General features: G+C 40.8%; 1 protein-coding gene across 1 annotated transcript in view; it reads left to right on the top strand.

The window, feature by feature from the left end:
* The window catches only part of LOC149069119 (kyphoscoliosis peptidase-like), a 54392-nt gene that overhangs the window by 12202 nt on the left and 19566 nt on the right, over window positions 1-22624 (top strand). The window contains exons 2-4 of the mRNA XM_089251132.1: window positions 15444-16050; window positions 17301-17662; window positions 21641-21756. Coding sequence (XP_089107258.1) covers window positions 15444-16050; window positions 17301-17662; window positions 21641-21756 — 1085 coding nt within the window. The remainder of the gene's footprint in view (window positions 1-15443; window positions 16051-17300; window positions 17663-21640; window positions 21757-22624) is intronic.

The following is a 22624-nucleotide window of genomic DNA, read 5'->3' as shown; positions in this document are numbered from 1 at the left end:
CACAATTTGTGTCTGGTTGACACACATAGTTGGTGAAACATTTCAGGCTGAACTTCCTCAAGAGAGTTCTCGATTCCCCCAGTGGTAACCTCGTCGACAAATAAGCTAGTTTAATTTCGTACTCATTAGTGAGTAGACGATTCCAACACGATCGCGCACAAGGACGCAAATTGCGTGCCCAAGTCCCGCCCGTGGATAAAATGTGAATTTTAACATGGTTTTTCATTAAATCGAGGACGGCGAGAACGTCGCGTGTTCCGTCAAATTGCATCGTGAAGGACAGACATCTGTTTGATTTGCGAATGTGTGTATATATAGCGTACGTGCTCATCCCATGGGCCCGCTTGCCAAATGTGGCCCTCGGGGAGATTTGATGTGGGCCCCGGAATTTCAGATCTAAATTTGTAAAAATGAACTGTAAGTGGAACCTTACCCGATCATTTGAGTGACCCGTGGTGCATTTCCATATAACTTTACTGACTTGGGGGGGTGCTGTTCCAAATCATTTAAGTGGCTGGCGGAACATTGTCACTGCAACTGAGTGGTACGCGGCCCTTTACCAGATCGCTTAAGTGACTTGTAGCACATTTACAGAATCACTTAAGCGACCTGGGGCACTGTTGCAGATCATTTAAGTTGCCCGAGGCATATTTTCACTTGAATTGAATGATCCGTGGCACATTCCCAAACAACTTAAGTGGCCCGCGGCACATCTAAAAATTCCACAAACGGCCCGCTATACATTCACAGATCTCTTCAGCAGCCCGCGGCACATTCGTTGATCACTCAAGTGGCCCGTGGCGTATTCTTGGTTCAATTGAGTGGTCCACGCGACATTCCCAGATAATCTAGCTCGGGGTGGCCAACAGCTGGCCCGCAGGCCTCATGCGGCCAGCTGTTGTGAGTGATTTTGTGCGGCCCACACGACAAGGTGAAAGTACCGTGAAAAAATTAAATTTGTGATCATTATTTGAACTATAGGTTCCAACAGCAGATTTCTTGATTAACAAACTGCTTACAAATTTCTTTATTTCTAGTGATGAAATTAATTTAATAACTAACTAATTAATTAATTCAATTAATAATAGAGCGGCTTATACAACCGAAGCTGCACCACTGATGCGGCCCACGACGCTATAGCTGACCATTAAGTTGGCCTGCGAACAGAAAGAAGTTGGCCACCCCTGATCTAACTGACACGCAACATGTTTAAAAGATCACTTGAGTAGTTCGCGGCATATGTCTAGCTCACTTCAGTGACCCGTGGCAAAATTTCAGATCTTTTCTGTGGCCCACGGCACATTTACAGATCACTTAAACAGCCCGCGGCACTTACAAATCGTTTCAGTGGCCCGCGGCACGTTTTCAAGCTCTGCAGATCAAAGTCCTTCACTACTCAAGATATTATTGATACAAGGAAAATCAACGGCATTATATAAGTGAGTGTATTTTTTTTAAATGTGCCTATAAAATACAAATTGGCAAATTTGCTCGGTCGTAGGGGTACGCAGAAAATCCCCCACCCCCCTTCCTGCTCAGAGCATTCTGCACCTACAACCAATATTCATATCAATACCAAAAACTTGTACATATATTGTACAAGGTGCATAGCCAATTCCTCGAAGCGCAAATTACTGGCGAAAATCGTTCATGCCTATAGGCATACTTCCAGTTAGAAAAGAAGTATCCAAATAACGCGTGGACCTTCGTCATTCATATTGCAAAGGGTTGTATAGTTATTGCAATAAAATAAAAAATCACTTTTTATGCGGACACCCTGTCCTTCAAAAACCCAATTAGAAATTTGGTGACCTCCCTCTCCTGAGGCCAACAACAAAATTTCACGTTTCTAAGTGAAATAATCACTGTGTTGTTTCAAAAAGGGGAGGAAAATTGGGGGGAAACTTTCCGTTAATTTATGCCGTTTTTCCCCCCAATTTTTCCTTAAATTATGTTATGATAATTACAACTACAAATAAGAATATTAATCTCCCACATTTGTCTTGGTGAACGCTTTATTCCCTGTGGAATTCAGTTTAATCCACTGCAATTTGCAGTAATGCTTCATTTATCACCATTGTAATTTTCTCATAATTTCAGCAATATTTGGCAACTTTGTTCACTTTTTTGGCGATAATTGGAAATGTCCCGTAATTGGAATCTCAATTTCCCGTATTTCTATCGAGGGAATATGGCCAGCCTACACATGCAACTCGTCCACATTCCTCTACGGAACTTCTAACGGATCGGCACATGTTGGAATGTGCGTGTCTGTGTTGCGTGAACCTAACGTAAAGCTCAACACAGTGTAATGCGAAATACTAGACCTGCTTTTTTTTATGGTCTCTACTTTGAAGAAAATCTCGCCATAGCGAGTAACAGACTTTGCAACATTTAAATTGTTTGATACCTTTAAAAACTTTTTATTATTGATTAATAGACCGTTATAAGTTTATTAATTCTTAATTGTTAAAATTAATATCGTTTTATTTTGAATAAATCTTACGAGTTTTCTACCTCGTTCTTTCCTTACTGGCACTGAAGTGATGACCGATAGATGACGCCTTCTCAATATGCCCTCACAAAGGCCCCTCCATGTCCAAGACGAGTACGGAAGTACTGTATATCAGGGGGTGCCCAACTTCTTTCGGTTCAAAGGCCAACATAAATGGTTAGCTGCAGCGTCGCGGGCCGCGTTACGGGTGCCACTCCGGTGTATAAGCCGCACCAGTAAAATGACCCGGAAAAACTAGAACGTTTTTGTTTCTATCGCAAGTAATTTTGGTTGGAAACACGGGCAGTTAATTCGCTAAACTTTTACCCTGTGGGCATTTTGTATCTTCCCTTTTATCTTCCTATACATATTCATTGTTTATCTCGGTGCTTCTCAACCGCCGCGGCCCCTGATATCGTTCATACCGGGCCGCGAGTGATTAGCCGCTTCATTCATTTTCCGTTGGTCGGGTGTTTGACCGGGCCTTCGACTCTGCGAAAATGAATGCAACCGGGCCGCGGGCTTTAAAAGGTTGAGAACCACTGGTATATTTGGTCGCGTTCCCAGCGTAATGCATCAAAAATGCAAAAACATTAGTTTCTTCTGCAGATTATTCCATATACGAAATCCACATTCATAGTTTGAATTTCAGAAATGAAACATTTATTTGCAATTTTTCTTTAATTATTATTTTTGCAAAATAGGCAATTTGCCAAACGAGGAGACGGAAAAATGGGCGGGGGGAAGCCCATGTGCCGAGCTTTATGAGCAAATTGTGTGTTTGAAAAAAAAAACAGTATGGTGATAACAGAGTAAATTTACTTCCGTCGCTAACAATAATGAATGTAAGTAGTTTTCCATCGAATAGTTCAAATAATGATCACAAATTTGACTTAACACATTGTAAATTATTAATTTTAATTTTATATGCACCTTGTCGGGGGCCACCAAAATCACCTCGTGCGCCACATGCTGGCCGCGGGCCATCTGTTGGCCACCCCTGCTGTATATTATGGCTAGGGCTCGGATTTTTTTATGACCGAAAATGCCGTTGCTGATTGGTTAAAAACCTGAATTTCAGGTATTTTAACCAATCCGTAAAGACGCCGACTCACACAATCGGAAACCAGCGTGTTCGTGCCCTTAGCCAACAATAATTTCCAGACCCACTTCTTCGGAGGTGATATTGTAGTAAACTGTCTCTCTAGCCGCTATGCGGTCGTGTGGGCATCGGGCTGGACTCTCATCGTGATGATCCAAGTTTGAACCCCGTTGTTGGTGGTCGTTTCCTGCTGTTTTCCAACTTTGAGGCACTAATGCGAGCCGGTCTCCAATTTGATAAAGAGTGGGCACACCTTCAACACGCTACTTATATTACACGAAAAATTCAATCATTTGTCATGTTCTCTTCAAATTATGGAAGGCAGACGTAGGCACTAGTATATCACGAAAACAAGCGTAATTCTGGGGGATATTAGAAACTCCCCAAAGGAATGTAGGTGTTTACATGCAGGGCGCATAGCTAACTCATTCGAACCGCAAATTACTGGCGAACCGTTGCTCCTAGACCCTAGAGACATAATTCCGATTATAAAAAGTATCCAAATAACGTGTGAGCCTCAGATGCGTCATTGATATTGCAGGGGGTTCTATAGTTATTAAAAGTTTTAAAAAGAAAATAACCTTTTATATGAACACACCACATCGAAAACCAAATTAGAAAGTTGCTGCTCTGTTTCTCCTGAGGAAAACAAAAAAAAATCACGTTTCTGAGTGCAATATTTGCTGAGATATTTGAATTCAAAAAATTCGAAAGAAATCACATACACATCATAGTTTTCCAACCTTATTTGCCCCCATCGCCCCCTTCTTCCGAAATTTTTTCTCTCCCATCGCCCCCAACGCAATATAACCCATAGGATCCTATGTTATACCCGTAGCTTCTACCGCCTCCCTGGAACATTCCATAAATCCCGGTGGGGGGGGGCATTAATGACCACGTTGGGAATCACTGGCATACATGAAGGGGAAAGAGCATTTTTTCCTTTAGTTTATGCTATTTCTTCCTAATTTTTGTATATATATATATATATATGTATTATTTTATAAATATGTATTAATTTACTAAATTTCACCTGCGGGGAAAAAAACCGATGTTACGAAAATATTATGAACAATATTTATTTGAAAAATTATAAAAACAATTGAGAATTTAAATAAACCTTCAAAAGTATGCACTTATTCTGAAAATTCTTTGATTTTATGCATTTAAATGCATTAATGCTAAAAAAAAAGGCTAAAATATGCAAACGCATATGAACATAGGGGCCATTCAAGTATTACGTAAGCAGATTTTCAGCCATTTTTGACCCCCCCCCACTCCCCCACCTTGTCAGCAAAACACTAACCTCCCCCTCCCCCCCTTGTCATCAAAAAGTCAGCAAATCCGAACCCCCCCCCCCCCACCCCCGATGCTGACGTAATATTTGAATGACCCCATATGCGTTTGCATATTATCCGGGCTCGTATAGTTTATACGGTAGGCGGTGCGCATTCTGTATCGAAAAGGTGCCATGAAGTAAATCCTCCATCTTAGATTAATCCCAGCGAAGGGGACAAGAGCATTCTTCATCATAAAAGCGTTTAGCCTCCATCTATCACATAAATTGCCGCTTCTGGATGGAATCTGTTTTGTCAAGGTCTTTCCCCGTGATTTATCAATATCCGCTGTGAAATTATTCATAACATAATACTTTCCTACTGCCATGGCTGCGAACTGTACAATCAAACCAAAAAAACGGGGGTGAGCTCTTTAGGGTCAAGGAAGATTGCAGTAAATATTCTACTACCTGGCTTTCTAATCTCTGAAATCGTTAATAGCCAGTCTATATTTAGAAACACCACTGTCCAGTGTGTGTGTTTGCGCGTGTAAAATCACGTGTTCATGAGGAAGTATTCATTAGGAGAAACATGTACAAAAAAAAATGATTCGCATCGATTTTTTTTGCATTGTCATCGAACGACAAAGCACGTCATTGTGTTTGTTCGGGATTGGCTGTTGTACCGTTTCAGCTTCATCAGACGCAGAAATACTTATTCTGTTGTGATTACTGGAAAAAAAAAAAGTGACGTTCTCGAATAGAATGCTCGGTTTCATTCCCAGAATGGTCTCCTGATGTGGTCCGTCCACTTTTCCGGGGCTTAGTTCGTCCTGGATTGGAGTATGCCGTCAGGTTTTGGAGAGGGTTACCTACTACAGAGGGACATTGATGTGATCGAGGGGCATAGGCGGGGATAGACTTGGAAGTCTGGGGGGGGGAGGTATGGTTATTTTTTCTGGGGGGGGCACGATGATGATGATGCCAATTCATATATGCATATATATATATTAGATCAGTCAACTTCACCTTTGACGCTGGGGGGGGGGATGCTCCACGGCCCCCCCCCCCCTCGTATCTCCGCCCATGTCGAAGGGGTCCAGAGAAGAACCACGTGTGCTCTTGATGGCACGTGGTGCTTAAGGGGCCATTCAAGTATTACGTCAGCATCGATGGGGGTGGGGGGAGAGGGTTTTCGATTTGCTGACTTTTGATGATAAGGGGGGGGGGTTTAGATAATGCTTACGTCATCAACCACCCTTAATGAATATATGAAATATTTGTAATGGCATTTTACTCGTGCGCCAAAAACGGGAAAAACATTTCAATAGTTTGTGGGCACTTTTGAAGTAACATCCTCCCTATTGATAAGTGAACCACAGAGCCACTTTAGTGATCTATAAATATTTCGCGGATCCAAGTGATCTGGAAATGTATCCGGGCCGCTTAAGTGCTCTGGAACTGTGCCACACATCACTCAAACGATCTGTAATTATATGCCGCGGATCACTTAAATAATATGAGAATGTGCCGCGGGTAACTTGAGTGATGTAGAATTGCACTGTGGGGGGGGGCACTTAAATGCTCTAAAATCACGTCACATGTCACTCAAGGCATCTTTAAACGTGTCACGGATCGCTTAAGTGTTCTGGAACTGTATCCCGGGTCATTTAAGTGATCTGAAAATGTGCCAGGGGCCACTTAAATTTTCTGGAATTGTACCACGGGACACTTAAGCGATCTGTTAATGTGCCGCTTAGTTCATTTGTACAAAATTAGGTTTGAGGAGGGCAGTCCACACCAGATAACCCCCAAGGGCCTTTATGCGATTTACCATTATATGGCTTAGAGGGTGGGTCGTAATGAATTTATTAAAGATACATTTTGAGTTCATAGCCGTCAAATAACATTAAATAACGACTAAAATTTTCTATAAAAATTCAGAATTTTTGGGAAGTGGTTTTCTTTCAATCTTACGGATGAGCTCAAAAACTACAATCAGAAAATCGCGTTCAAAAATTTCTAGTATACTATAATCTAGTAATAAAAATCTAGTATAAATAGTAATACACTATAATCCAGTATTTCTTCCTTTAATTACGGAAGAACAAGTTAACCGATTGACGCGAAATTTTTAATATTTTACTTGCAATCGAATGAAATATTTTTTGAAGTCATTTTTGAAAATTCGACTTTTTCTAAGTCGAAAGAGTAGTGAGACCCCTTAAGCGGCCCGGACACCGGACGCATTTCCAGATTACTTGGATCCGCGAAACATTTAGAGATCACTAAAGTCTCTCTGAAGGGCACTAATCAATAAGGGGGATATCACTTCAAAAGTGCCCACAAACTATTGAAATGTTTTTCTCGTTTTTGGCGAGCCGAGTAAGATGCCATTAATAATATTTCATAAAGGGTGGTTGATGACGTAAACATCATCCAAACCCCCCCTCCCCCCTTGTCCTCAAAATCAGCAAATTGGAACCCCCCCCCCATCGATGCTGACGTAATACTTTAATGGTCCCTAAGGGGGGTTTAAAAATTTTAAAGGTTTGTGTGTATCAAACCTACGCAAACAGTTCCTCAATAAAACAATTTTAATTTAAACTTGTTTTCATTGTTTTCTGTCATTTTTCATTCTTCAATAAAAATAACGGAGAAAAAATTGGGGAAATGTAATGTTTTTGGAGGATTTTTATTAAAGCAGATATAAACGTAGGAACGATGAAAGCAGTGACAAGAAGTGTCAGATCGAGTTTGTAATGAATTTTAAAGGCAGAAAAAGAGGTGGCCCAAAGTTGTAACCCGCAGGGGTACAAGATTGTGCCGCAGGAAAAAAAAACCCCTTCCCTTCCTATTAAACACAGGTTTTTTCCCGACACATCAATCAATAGGTGAGATGTGTAGGTATAATGAGTAAAACATTCAGACAAATAAGTGCTAAATTGAAGGAGATAATCTTTAAAAACCTCAAAAAGGGGCACAAAATTGTACCATTCTACAGTATCGGGAAAAATCGGGAACCTATCCGTGCTTAGAATAATAAGACATTCATAATGTTTTTATGGGCAGTATATTTATATTCTATCATAGTTATTGGTTTTTTTTTTGCTTTTATTGGGTTGCTGTATTTTTGATGTAGTTTCAGATATACGGTGGAATCCCGTTTTAACGAATACCGTTATAGTGAAAATCTCTCGGTTAAACGAACACTTTTCTAACCCCCCCCCCCCCCTCCCGAGATAAGTTTACATAGAAACCTGGAATTAATTTATAACGAAATTTCGTTATAACGAAGTGATTTCTCCGGTCTCTTGGAGTTCGTTACAACAGGATTCGACTGTATATTCGACGTCCATATTTTTTACGGGTATTTTTCGGCCACCGCGTTTGGCCATTTTGTCCACTGCGGCCATTGAATTTGTATTTCTTACTGTGCGTGCGGGTGCCCTCCTTTGCCAGTTTTCGAATCTTGTAACCCTCCCTACATGCACGAAACTTACATAAATGAAGAATTAACGTCATGGAAATGAAAATTAGCGTCATAAAAATGAAAATTAGCGTCATATAAATGAAAATTAGCGTCATATAAATGAAGTGTTAGGTTCTGCAATAATTAATTCCGACGCAGCCATCTCTTATGCGGTTATGAAAATGGTAGTAAATAGACTTTGTTGCTCTTTTTGAACATAGTTTCCCAACTACGGCTATAGCGCTTAGAAATTCTGAGATCTCCACATTACCAGCCAATTAGAGTCGAGTAACTGTAGCGTCATAGAAACGCCAAAGTAGCCCGCGAGGCTACCGCAAATTTTGATCCGTTTGGCGCCACCATATTTCCTGGCGACATTTAATAAAGGATATACTAAATTCAACTTCAGCTCGGCAGCCACCATTGGTACAGTGGGAAGTTCGCTCGCGGGACGCATAAAACGAAGGTTATAAGTTCGAGTCCCTTCGAACCCATCCAATTTTTTTTCCTAACATCTTCGTTTGAAAAATTTAAATTCTTATTACATTTAATTTCTTTTAACCGTTGCACAGGATAAGTATGATTTAATATATTATAATTCACCACAAAAATTTTCAGATGCACGGGAATGATGGGGGGGGGGGGGGAGGTTTGATCCCAAACAGCGAACTTGGTGATACGGGGGGGGGGGCCACCCCCGTCCGTACAATTCCAAATGTGGTTCAGTTGCATCAAGTTGACAATAATAACGGATCGCGAAGCGAGTGCCCAGCGCATTCCTTTTTGTTATTGGTTCATAATGATAATAGATTCATTAGGAAACCATAGAACTTGTGTTTCGGCAAGGAATTTTGGATAACTCAAAAAAAAATGTAAATATTAATATTTTGAATGCCAATGGAAGCCAAGTATGAAATTAAAAATCCCGCAATCCTAGAGTGACGTCATTCAAACAATACAAGATTAGATATAGCACAGACTATAGCCACTAGGATAATCCTTATCAAGTCGCCTTAGCACAGACCATAGACTAAAGATATAAATTATATTATTATTATAATATTATATTATTATATTATTTGTATAAATTATATTATTATATTATTATTTAAATTATATTATTATATTATTATTTAAATTATATTATTATATTATTATTTAAATTATATTATTATATTATTATTTAAATTATATTATTATATTATTATTTAAATTATATTATTATTTAAATATTATTCTTATTTAAATATTATTCTTACTCTGTGGCACAGACAGAGGAAAAGAGAGGGAAAAAAATAAGCAACTGTAGAGAGAGAGAGAGAGTTTTTTTTCTTGTGGAGGGGGAAAAAAAAAGAGCTGGAGAAAAGAGGGAAAGAAGTATTTTTGTATAGATATCGCCAAGAAGCGCCAGAGATGATGAGTAGCCAATTGTTGGCATTTTTTATAATTTTTTGTAGCTTTAATAATTGCATTCCCACACTAATTTTTTGTTTTTATGTGTTTCTCGGTGAGATTAACATACCTAAATTTTTTCATAATTTTTTGAGAACGACACCTTCGGACCCTTTCCTTGTCAGTTGAAGACCAATAAATACGCGTTCAAAGCCCGAAATGGACTTTTCTGCTGCCATAATTGGAAAACATCTATTTCTACTTTGGTTATTTTGAGAGCTCCCGTGTTATTGTCTCATCAAGCCATTAAACGTCATCTTTACGTCTCAGCTACATCGTGGTAAAATAATCTCTCTGTGTATCCCCCTTTTCTTTCGTATACACAATTCTTATTTGACATATTATTCGTTTTCATTCGAAACATATTTAGTATACTATAGCTTTCCATTTATCTGTTAAGATGGCTGCTCATCATCCCGTATTTACCTTGAAGGCTGATGTCTGATATCCTTGGTTCTTGGCTTTGGAGCCGGTTGCCCTTACATGTGTTTGTCCTTCAGCCCTTGGTGATGACGTCGGAAGTCTCTCCAAAATGGTACTGAGACACGAAACTTTGTGTCTGAAAAGGGGGGGGGGGGTGGGGGAGGAAGGAAGAAGTCATTAGTTTGGTCTTTACGGCCAGAAACGAGAAGCTACGCCACTGACTATGTGTCCTTATAAGAAAAATCGAGTTGGGGGGGGGGGGGTCCGGTAGAGGTTCCGCACACACACACACACACACACACATCATAAAATATAATGTTGGACCTGTTACTACATTGAAGATGGCGATCAATACTCGGCCATATTTCTAAAGGCCATCGTGTTTTCGAAGAGCGGCTGGTCACTCCTGACATAAATCTTCCAGGTAAGCTGGCATTCAGCCATAATGATGTACCGCCTACAACGAGTAATGTCATATACGCTGAATGCGTAATACGGAAGTGGGGGTAGCCGCACTCTCCAGAAAGGCATTTATTTTCCAGGCTTTATATATTCAAATGGAATTATCGTGTAATACCGATTTTTTAAAACTCACGTGGGTCAGTCCAAAAACGTTTTTGCTAAAAATACATTTCCACACTTTCAATGCTAATTTCAGTTTCTACATCTTTTTCAAAGCATTCTCAACACGCATTTATGCGTTCTCTTCAAAACTACTTCTTAATAAGTATTTTGAAATACTGGACATTACAGTTCGGCCCATTGATCCAATATAAGTTTACGCTAACGATCACTTTTGAAGGAGGTTCGTTCATCGTATACACAGATTTTTTTTATTGCTGTAGGGTTTGCATATCATATGCGTAAATCCAGGTTCTGTAACCTTTGACTATGACAGATACAGACATAACCGCTGACCGCCCAGAGTGATCATCTTGGGATGGATGATCTCAACGATGGTAGATGCAATCGATGCCGTTTATTATAGCCATGGATAATGTTATCATTCGGGTATTGTTATCACTTTCGCAAAGTACGAAACGAAGCATTATCATAATATGGGATTTTTTTTTGTTATCAGGATTTCCGTTTACGTTATCAATTTTTATTCATCGAAAGTTTTTTTTTTTCTTTTTGGGCAACTTTGAAGCTAAAGGGTTGAGCTTGACTTATTTTTTCTCTATAATTTATCGTTACCAACCTGCAAGACTTTGAAAGAGATCAAAAGACTACCTTGTTGACCAAAATTTCCGTACTCAGTTCGCAATATCTTAATCAGGCCGCTATGATCCGTGTTCGCGTAGCGGTGATTTTGCAATGGTTTTCTATAGTGTAAGGTGAAAACAAAAATCCCCCTTTCTTCAGTTTTTAGTCAGCTTCTTTCTACTGACCACATTCGCCGTTCCTCGGCTAGAAGACTTTCACAAGGCAATCTATATAACCTACCGCACATTATAAAAATTATCTTAATTCGTGACACACACATAAGGCATTTCCATCTTTTTTCGGAATGTAGTTATTAAGGGGTTATTGTGTGTGTGTTATCTTAAATCCAGATTGCCGATGTAATCACATAAAGCAGCGTGCACTGTACCTTATTTTAAACTTCTATAGCGGAATATCTCGCGCATAAAATTTCACCAGATCTATCGAGTCGGTCTCTCTGCTTCTGCCAATAGATGTAGCACCTTACGAAACTTTATTCTGAAAAGATGCAAAATGGTTTGCACGTACTTTGATACTCCGATTTCCAGAAGCTGCCGAATATCCTGATACGTAAAATTCCGAGTTTCATTTGCAAATACATGGTCATCACAAACGGTAGCACCCATTTTAGGTACTAGAGGTCGAATTGGAAATGTCTCGTCTCCCAGACTCTGTCGTTAATGTTTATATCCATGGTGCCGATTTTCAACGAGACCATGGTGACCAGGCATATACAGCACCATGCTTTTCCACAGCAAAACCTTCTGTCATCAAGCAATTACAAGTACGACAAGATAAAATACTTCGGTGATATACCGGGGCGCGTGTGTAAAATGTGTAAATAGTTGTAATTCTCTCTCCATTCATTGAAGGTATCGTGCTCAATGTTCTTGAAGTTAATACTTCAGTATTAAATATGATAACAACATATACTGGGGTTTTTATTTTCTAGACAATACCATCAGTCTAAGCTCTAAGGCAGAGGTCTTCAACCTTTTTCAAGTCGTGAGCGCACTGCATGTACCCATTATCAAAAGAAGAGCACCCTTACGGCAAGTTTGACATACAAATGCATGAAATCAGGATGACTTCAATCATTGAATGCAATGTGTACAAGGTGTTTAATTGGAACGTTGATGCGTTGCGAGCACGAAATCGGGGATGAGCATCGTGCACTCTGGGTACAGAGAGCTGGGTACGTCGCGAGCAACGGGTTGAAGATGCCTGCGTTAAAGGGGTTTTATCGCGAAGAGCCAAAAAACATCGCGTTTTCAGGTTTTTACGCGGGCTGTAATATCATCTGTGATTTTCCTGTAGATAATACTGCAGAGATATTCTCGACCTCCTTCGGACTTAGCTTAGCTCTCCAACTTCTATGATAAGTAAGCCACAACTTATCGAATTCATATTTGCTTAATTGATTTAATATATACTGACTCCCTGAGTTCAGTTAAGGCTGTATATTTTATTATCTTTTATTGACACACCTCTCATACCCGTACACCCAACTATCACATACAAACAATTTCTAATCTTCATCCAGCTCGTACGGAGCAGCATCGAACAGGGAAGATTGTGGGAGTCAATAGACTCGGTAAGATCTGAGAAAATGCATCTACTTCAGTCAGTCAGTCAGTCAGTCAGTTCCGAAACTTTGTGACTTCCCATACAAAACCCTGCTTGTGTAATCATGGAAAATAATTTCTCTCGCTTGCTGAAATCTCTTTTCAATAATATAATGAGAAATACGAACGTTTCCGAGTCTTCATGGGAAACATGTTCCTGCATTCACAATGACCACAAGTCATTTTGCTGCCATCTATTATATATAGGGCTGCTTAAAACTTACATTTCCCGAAAGCGGTAGGCAGAAAGGAGCTTAACATGGGAATAGATTGGGTACTAAAAACGCACATTTTCTCTCTAGAAATGATAGGGAGGAACTGGAAATGGGGCAGCTGCTGTGAATATGAAGGTTCTTTAGAAAACCAATCTAAAATATTGAAAACAGACACGTTTAAAATTGACAGGGTCATGATGAAATATGACGCATGGCCGATCAATGACAGATTCCGTGATTAGCGCGAATGTTTTTCTTTCACGCGTTCGCGCGCCGTGTTTCCAGCTCCCCCCGAAGTAACATGTCTCGGACGTTATTGGCATGTGTACTCGTGTCGTTGTTCATGTTTCCGTTCCGATCAATTGAGATGACCATTTGTCACACTCAGGTGAACCCGAGGGGCTCTTGCCATGAAAAATAATGAGAGCTCTTGTGTCAAAATCAAAGTCACTGGTGGGACTTCAAGAGAGGGGACTTTCCACAAACTGTGATTTCTCACAGAGAAATTTCGAAAGAGAAATTTATTTGTGTTAGAGGTCATTCAAGTATTCCTCAGCATCGATGGGGGCGATTTGCTGACTTTTGATGACAAGTGGGGGAGGGGGGGGGGTTGAATGATCCTTACGTCATCAACCGCCCTTTTTGAAGGTATGAAATATTCTTATTCGGTGCTCCAAAAACGGGAAACACCTTTCGATAGTTATTGGGCACCGAAATTAACATTCTCCCCATTGATAAGTCCCCTACATGCTTGCACCTTGTTTTGGTCACACACATAACATATGCTCTTGGTCACTCCCATGGTTATACACTCTGTAGGTCACTTTTTGGTCACTCTTTGATCTAGTTCCTGAGTCACACACATGCTTGAAGACTCTGTAGGTCACTTACCGACCTGTTTCCCCGTCTCTAGGTCACTCTTTTGGCCATTCACATACTTGCACTCAGCCGAAGTCACTCTTTTTGGTCATTCATTGATCTGGTCTTTTTCTTTTCAGGACACTCTTTAATTCACTGGCTGGCACACTTGTTTCGGTCCCTTACATACTCGCAAACCCACTCATGCTAGGTCACTCACCCAACTGGTCCCTCGCCTCTAGGTTTGAGATCATCATGTTGATGATCGCAAGAGGGATCTTGTGATCATCACCATGATTGATTGCACACTGTTGATTGTCATTATTTTGGTCACTCACTGACTGGTCTCTTGCTTGCTCCCTAGGTCACTCTTTTGGTCTCTCACGTGCTTTCAGGCTGTTTTTGGTCACTCATATGACCAAAAACTTTGTAGCATAAGTCCAATTTAGTGATCTCTAAATGTTTCACGGATCCTTCAAGTGCTCTGGAAATGTGTCCGGGCCGCTTAAGTGCTCTGGAACCGTGCACGTATCACTCAAGTGATCCGTAATTATACCACGGATCACTTAAGTAATCTGGGAATGCTCCGCGGATAACTTGAGTGATGTCGAACCGAACTGAGCGCCGCTCAAGGGCTCTAAAACTGTGCCACATATCACACAAGGGACCTCTAAATATGCCACGGATCGTTTAAGTGTTCTGGAACTGTGTCGCGGGTTACTTAAGTGATCTTTGAATGTGAAAATGATCTTTGAGGCCCACTTCAGTTATCTGAAAATGTACCCCGGACCACTTAAATGCTCTGGAATTGTGCCACGGGTCATTTAAGTGATTTGTAAATTGCCGCTTAGTTAATTTTTACAAAATTAGCTTTGCGGTTGCAAGCCACATCAGCAGCACTACACATAACAAGCATTACAGAGAAACAAAAAACTTCACGTCAGGTTTCACTACACGTACACGCACATTCCCGCAAGTACCGATTCGTTGGGGGTTCCGCGGAGTGCATGTGTGGTGTAGCAGTAGTAGGTAGGGCCTCCAAAAAATGGCTCGGGGATCCGTGATGTTCTTAAGTCAGCCACCTCGTTGGGCAATTTGCCTGTTGTGGCGTTGTATTTGTATTTGAACGGCCCCTTACGACTAATGTCTCAAAAACAACCAATTCGCGAAATGGCCGGCCGAAGCCCGAAGTAAATAGTTGAAATTTACTTAAAGCTTTTAAATAACATTTTCGAGTTCATTGCATATTTTTATAGCGTATTTCGCCATTTTTCTTTTTAATGCAAATATAATCTGGGCTCTACTTATGATGTATTATAGGTTTGCTCTATGGGTTGTGGCTCCAGCCGTAGTCTGCGAGTGGTCACCCCAATCCACACGAATGGAAAAGCAATCGTGATACCGTCGACGGCGTGGTCATCGACTCACGGCCACCATTTCAAGAAACAGACCCTTCTGAGGGAGAGGCCCTTCCCGCTCGGGACCAACACGGGAGTGCAAACGGAGCACGAGGCTCTCGCCATCGACACCACAGTCCAGACGGACTTCGCTTATTACCCGGTCCCGTGCGAGCGGTCAGAAGCCGGGACCCAGACCCCCGTCGACGATGGTTCCGAAGAGCTGGAGAGAATTCTCGCGAAAGCTTACCAGATGGACTTGACGAACTCTGCCACGAGTGACCAGTCCAAGAGCTCCGGGTATGAGAGCGTCGGCATCCAAACTCAGTATTCGAGGAGCGACTCCTCGGCTCAAACGGAAAGCCTCGATCTGGTTCCCTTTGAGCAACCGGCGAACTGGAATCGGGTGGTGCAACAAGAACAGAAGGATGCCAGTCGGAATGTCGGAGCTGCCAAGAAGTATTCTGTCGATGACGATCCGATTTCCGTCATGACCAGTATGGAATCACAGACTGACCCCGTTGCCAAAGGTATAAAAATTACTCTGTTGGTCACTCACATGCTTGCACACTTTATTTAATGACGTTGTCCCTCGTGTTCTAGGTCACTCAAACTTTCTAGGTCAGTTTTTTTGTCGGTTACCGACCTTGTCCGTCACCCTTCAAGTCATTCTTTTGGTTATTCACATGTTTGCACACAGTTTTGTCCCCCTCCCAAGCTTATACACTCTCGAGGTCACACTTTTGGTCACTCTCATAATTGCACACTCTTTTCGTCACTCTCATAATTGCACACTCTTTTCGTCACTCCCATAATTGCACACTTTCTTGGTCACTCTCATAATTGCACACTTTCTTGGCCACTCTCATAATTGCACACTTTCTTGGTCACTCTCATAATTACACACTTTCTTGGTCACTGACCTGGTTCCCCGTTTCCTATGTCATACTCATGCTTATACACCCTCTAGGCCGCTCTTTTAGTGACTACCATACTCCAACACTTTCTGGGTCACTTTTTGGTCGGTCAGTGACCTGATCCCTCACTCGCTATGTTAATACTTTAGTCATTCCCATGCTTGCACCTTGTTTTGGTCACACACATGACATATGCTCTTGGCCACTCCCATGGTTATACACTCTGTAGGTCACTTTTTTGGTCATTCTTTGATCTAGTTCCTGGGTCACTCACATGCTTGTAAACTCTGTAGTTCACTCACCAACCTGTTTCCCCGTCACTCTTTTGGTCATTCACATACTTGCACTCAGCCAAAGTCACTCTTTTTGGTCATTCATTGATCTGGTCTCTTTCTTTTCAGGTCACTCTTTTTGGTCATTCATTGATCTGGTCTCTTTCTTTTCAGGTCACTCTTTTAGTCATTCACTGGCTGGCACACTGTTTTGGTCCCTTACATACTTGCAAACCCCCTGATGCCAAGTCACTCACCCACCTGGTCCCTCGGCTCTAGGTTTGAGATTGCACACTGTTGATTGTCACTGTTTTGGTCACTCACTGACTGGTCTCTTGCTCCCTAGGTCACTCTTTTGGTCTCTCACGTGCTTTCAGGCTGTTTTTTGATCACTCATATAGTTGCAAACTTTATAGCTCACCAATCACCCTGGTCCCTCGTCTCTAGTTCACTCTTTTGCTTACCCAAATGATTGCAAACTCTCTAGGTCACTCGCTTGGTTACTCACCGACCTAGCCTCTAGCCTGACCCACACAGAGGCAGATTTACGGTTTTACTTTAAACATCCGTGCCTACTTTTGTCTGTTTCAGCGATAGCTGCCAACTCAGCTGACAGCGAAGCAGCAGGAGTGCTGTGCGTGAACGAGCTTCTGTCGCCATTCGCTCACTTACAGAAGGAGCTCGGGCAGCCGATATTCTCGAGAGAAGACGCCGCGCACACCAGGGGACTCCAGGACAGCATCGCCAGGCTTCTGCTGGACGTCGAGGACACGTTGAACCAGCACTACGTCAGGCACAGCACTGGCAGCTTGAGAGAGGTCGGCGTCCAGACCGACAACGACCCCATCACGGACGAGGCTCCGGAATACGCAGCCAGGCCTCCGCCTTGCAAAAAAGTGGAGATGATCCCGGATAAGAGTATCTTCGACGACATCGACGAGAGAGCCATCCAGGTGCGTTGTTGCATCATCATCAAAACTTCCGATTGCGCGTCTTGAGATTTTTAAACTTTAAAACTGTAATATACAGTCGAGTTCGGTTACAACATACCCTCTTGGTGATTCGAGAAGTGAATGTTATAAGCGAGGTCTTGAATCCGGCTTACGTAGCAAGAGCACGTATTCACGAAGTGCATTATCGAGAGTGTCGCGGGCAAAATAAGCTTGTGTGCAACTCGTAATTGAAATTCAATTTTCCATGAATACATATAGCAATAAAATTCAGCATTTAGCAACATAATTCAGCGTTTAGCTACAGAATTTACCATTATGCAATAGAATTTAGCATTTAAAAACAGAATTTAGCAACATAATTAAGCGTTTAGCAACATGATCCAGCGTTTAGCTACAGAATTTACCATTATGCAATAGAATTTAGCATTTAAAAACAGAATTTAGCGATAGAATTCAGCATTTAGTAACATAATTTAGCAATAGAATTCAGCAACATAATTTAGCAATAGAATTCAGCAACATAATTTAGCAATAGAATTCAGCAACATAATTTAGCAATAGAATTCAGCAACATAATTTAGCAATAGAATTCAGCAACATAATTTAGCAATAGAATTCAGCAACATAATTTAGCAATAGAATTCAGCAACATAATTTAGCAATAGAATTCAGCAACATAATTTAGCAATAGAATTCAGCAACATAATTTAGCAATAGAATTCAGCAACATAATTTAGCAATAGAATTCAGCAACATAATTTAGCAATAGAATTCAGCAACATAATTTAGCAATAGAATTCAGCAACATAATTTAGCAATAGAATTCAGCAACAGAATTTAGCATTAAGCAATAGAATTCGGCATTTAGCAACAGAATTCAACTTTTAGCAACAGAATTTAGCATTAAGCAATAGAATTCAGCATTTAGCAACAGAATTCAGCATTTAACAACATAATTTAGCAATAGAATTTGGCATTTAGCAATAGAATTTGGCATTTAGCAATAGAATTTGGCATTTAGCAATAGAATTTGGCATTTAGCAATAGAATTTGGCATTTAGCAATAGAATTTGGCATTTAGCAACTAGAATTCACCATTTAGCAATAGAATTCAGCATTTAGCAAGAGTTTAGCAATTAGAATGCCCCATTTAGCAATAAAATTAACATTTGAGAGCATTGAATTAACATTAGCAAATTTGTTAATTTTTTTTTTTTTTTTGCGTTCGTACTAAAACTTGAAGTTGAACACAACGTCAACTTATTCTGAAACCAATTCTAGAAAATTTCAGCCCAATATTTACTCTTTGTTACTAATCAATATTCTTGAATTAGCATAACTTTGCAACGTAGTGATTGAGTTGACTTGAAGCAGTTGCTCTCTTTTATTACTGCCAACCATAAGGGGAATTATCACAAAGAAATGGGAAAATAAGTAAAAATTCGGGGAAAACACAATGTGTGGTTTTCGAATTGTTTGATAGATGATGCAATTTGCTCCGAAAATTTCTTTGTCAAAATAGTTACATTTATTTTTGACAGATGTCAGTAAAGTGGAAAAAAGTTAATCGCTTAATCTGACGATGACAAATGCAATAACATTTGCAATGAAATTTCTCTTTATTGGAATAATTCACGTCAACCCAATTGATCCGGCCAATGTCCGAAATTCGGGTTTTCGCCCGGTTTTAGCCGGCCCCCTATGTATCGACATAGAGATATCGATCTCTATGATTCGGGTTCATCGCCGCGTTGGAGTATTCTTATGTGATAATTATGGCCGTTTTTATATATAGCCGTAGCTAACCATAATAATTATGGTCAGGCTACAGCAATCCTTACGATCGAAGGAATCTGGAAATCGATGTATTAGTGATACATATATAGGGATCGACATATAGGAGCCGGCGAAAGCCCGAATTTCGAACGCTGGGCCGGCCACTTCGCGGAGTGGCAAACTTTGGCAATAACATATTCACAGTGTGGTTAAGCAGGGTGTGTTATAACTAGAGCACGGATTATATGAATTTGCATATTTTGGTCTTTTTTAGCATTAACGCATATAAATGCATAAAATCAAACAATTTTCAGAATAAGTGCATATTTTTGCTTTTTTAAGTGCATATTTTTGCCTTTTTAAGTGCATATTTTTGCTTTTTTAAGTGCATATTTTTGCCTTTTTAAGTGCATATTTTTGCCTTTTTAAGTGCATATTTTTGCCTTTTTAAGTGCATATTTTTGCCTTTTTAAGTGCATATTTTTTCATATTAAGTGCATATTTTTTCATATTAAGTGCATATTTTTTCATATTAAGTGCATATTTTTTCATATTAAGTGCATATTTTTGCATATTAAGTGCATATAATCCGGGCTCTAGTTATAACAGAAGTAAAAATATATGCAAGTGAATGGGCCAAATTTCAAGGGTTACGCAACCGTATGTTATATCCAGGGTATGTTATAAGTGTACTCGACTTTATATTGCAATGTTATATGGCTCTCCATGTAAATGGTAAAACTGATTTGGATCCAGCCTAGAAGCCCGGGATGAATATTATTATCGCACTAGCTATAATATTAAGCGGCACTGCTGGGTTTCCCTTCTTTTTTTCCAGGCAGCATTAAAGAAGTGACAAACCACTACTACTACTACTAAAACACGCGCACACCTTGTTCATATTCCTCTACGGAATTTCTAACAAATAAGTGCATGTGGAATTTGTTGTGAGCCTAACGTGAAGTTTCTTTCTGTGGAATGCCTGTTATAGTGCTGCTTTTCGAACTATGAGTGAAGTGTAATGATTGAGTGTTTGGATCGTTGTATAGGCCTGTTGCTCTCTGAGGAGATACTTTTTTCAAACGGGAAGATCGGCTCGCATTCGTGACTACTTACTCTCTCTGCCTAGCTATAACACTACTTCACAACACACCAACTCCGGTCATATCACCTGCTGCTGCTGCTGTGGTGCTCGAGTGGTCATAGAGACGGACTCGCATCGCGAGGACCCGGGTTCGGACCCCACCGTCGCCGCAGTGGTGGTCGGCTGAAGTTGTTTTCTGTGGTTCCCAACATTGAGGGGCGAATGTGAGCCTATGTCTGCGATCCAAAAAGGCTCGCCACAGAGAGCAACAGACCTACACAACGGTACAATTATTCAATCATTACACTTCACTCATAATTTGAAATATTGATGGCAGTGGGCAGCACTATTACAAGCATTACGCAGAAGGCAAACTTCATGTTAGGTTCACAACAGATGCGCGCACATTCTTCAGCACGGTTCGTGTGTTCTTCCATCGCCCTGCTAAAATCTCTTCATTGAGACGGAGCGGCGGACCATGATTTGGTTAGAAGGAGGAATCGTCTTTACAGCAATTTACTACCGATGGAATTGGGTTGGAAATGACGGCACCATCTGGCGGTGATCGCCGCAGGTTCATTCGGGAAAAGAACTTGTTATCTACGTTCTTCCCCAGGTTCGATCACACGGACCTTTTGGTGGTCGGCAACCTTCGTGGTAGAAGACCGCTTTAGCGTAATATAGCTAGACAACCACTGCCAAAGGCATGTACTGGGTGGTTATAAAATAACTTTACCGATATACGTGCCCATAACGGCCGCAAGAATCAACTAATGCGAAGGAAATTCGTGATATAGGTGCTCTAGAACGAAAAGAAAAACAAGACTGTAGCTTTCGCGCGGTTGCGGTTACAGCAACGAAATTTCAAAAAATTCAAATGCCAAAACTCACTTTTATGCGTTGCTAAGTGATTGGCGCAGTAAAAAAAAGTCGCGAATGGCGTAAAAATAGTACCTGTAGCACCATTAACGCTGACGCCGGTGCACTAATCTCACAGTCGGAGATTTATTGCCTGAGGACTGGCAAGAAGCCGTGACTTAAGAATGTAAGGTTCTGCATTCCATAAGAACATCGCTCTTTTGATTGCTTCCATGATTGTATTTTCGTATTCTCGACAGGCACCAGAATCGATGACGTCATCTCTGCGCGAACTGGTGGCGTACCTGACCGAAAGTGCCAAGAACGAGCTGTTCAAAGTCCGAGCATTCTTCAGGTGGATCGCCCACAACATCACGTGAGAACATTTGTATGAATTGTTATCACTGAGAAAATTAATACATCCACTCCCCTTTCCCCGAGAATTTACATTGGTTAAATTTAAACGGACCGGCCATAGACGGGACCAGGGGCCCCCCATAATAAACTAACGGACAAACTCACTATATGCTGTTCTTTCCTCTTTTTTCGCTTCATTTTTTAATTCGAATATCTCAAAGTAAACATTTTTTTGTTGTTGTTGGCCTCAAGAGAGACAGGGCAACAACTTTTTTATTGGGGTTTTTTGAGGACAGGGTGCCCATATAAAAAGTTATTTTTTTTATTTCACAGTACACTGTATTTCCACTCTCGAAACATGGTGATTTCTAAACACATCCGAGAATTTTTTCGATTGGAGCATAGTTCCCCAAACTTTTTGTTCCATCGCCCCCTTATACAGAAATTTTTTCTCGCATCGCCCCTCTCCCCTAACTCAAGCGTACCCATGCCATCCTATGTTATACCCGTAGCTTCTATCGCCCCCCTGGACCATTCCATCACCCACCGGGGGAGAGGGAGGGGGGAGGACGATATTGCCCCCTTTGGGAAACGCTGGATTAGAGTCATAATCTTTGCGGCGAACGGGTGATAAGATAAAGGCCGAATTAGGACTCACTCACAGGACACCCGGTATACGATGGCTCCCTCTAAATCACACAGGTCTACGAAAAAATACTTTTTAAAAATTGTTTTAGTTTTGATCACTGATTTTTATACTGTGTTTTCAGTGACGATTCTAGAAATGAAATCCATTTTCTTTCTGTCACGTAAGGTTTTTTTTTTCACAAAATGATTTCATATTTTGGGAGGAAATAACTCAAATCCAAATACAGTCAAACCTCGTT

The sequence above is a fragment of the Pholcus phalangioides genome, unplaced genomic scaffold, assembly GCF_987345545.1.
Source record: "Pholcus phalangioides strain wild (caught in Gottingen) unplaced genomic scaffold, Ppha-v1.0 ptg000024l_1, whole genome shotgun sequence".
NCBI classification, from domain to species: domain Eukaryota; kingdom Metazoa; phylum Arthropoda; class Arachnida; order Araneae; family Pholcidae; genus Pholcus; species Pholcus phalangioides.
Note: the sequence above shows the minus strand (reverse complement) of the source record. Positions and strands in the feature narration are given on the sequence as shown.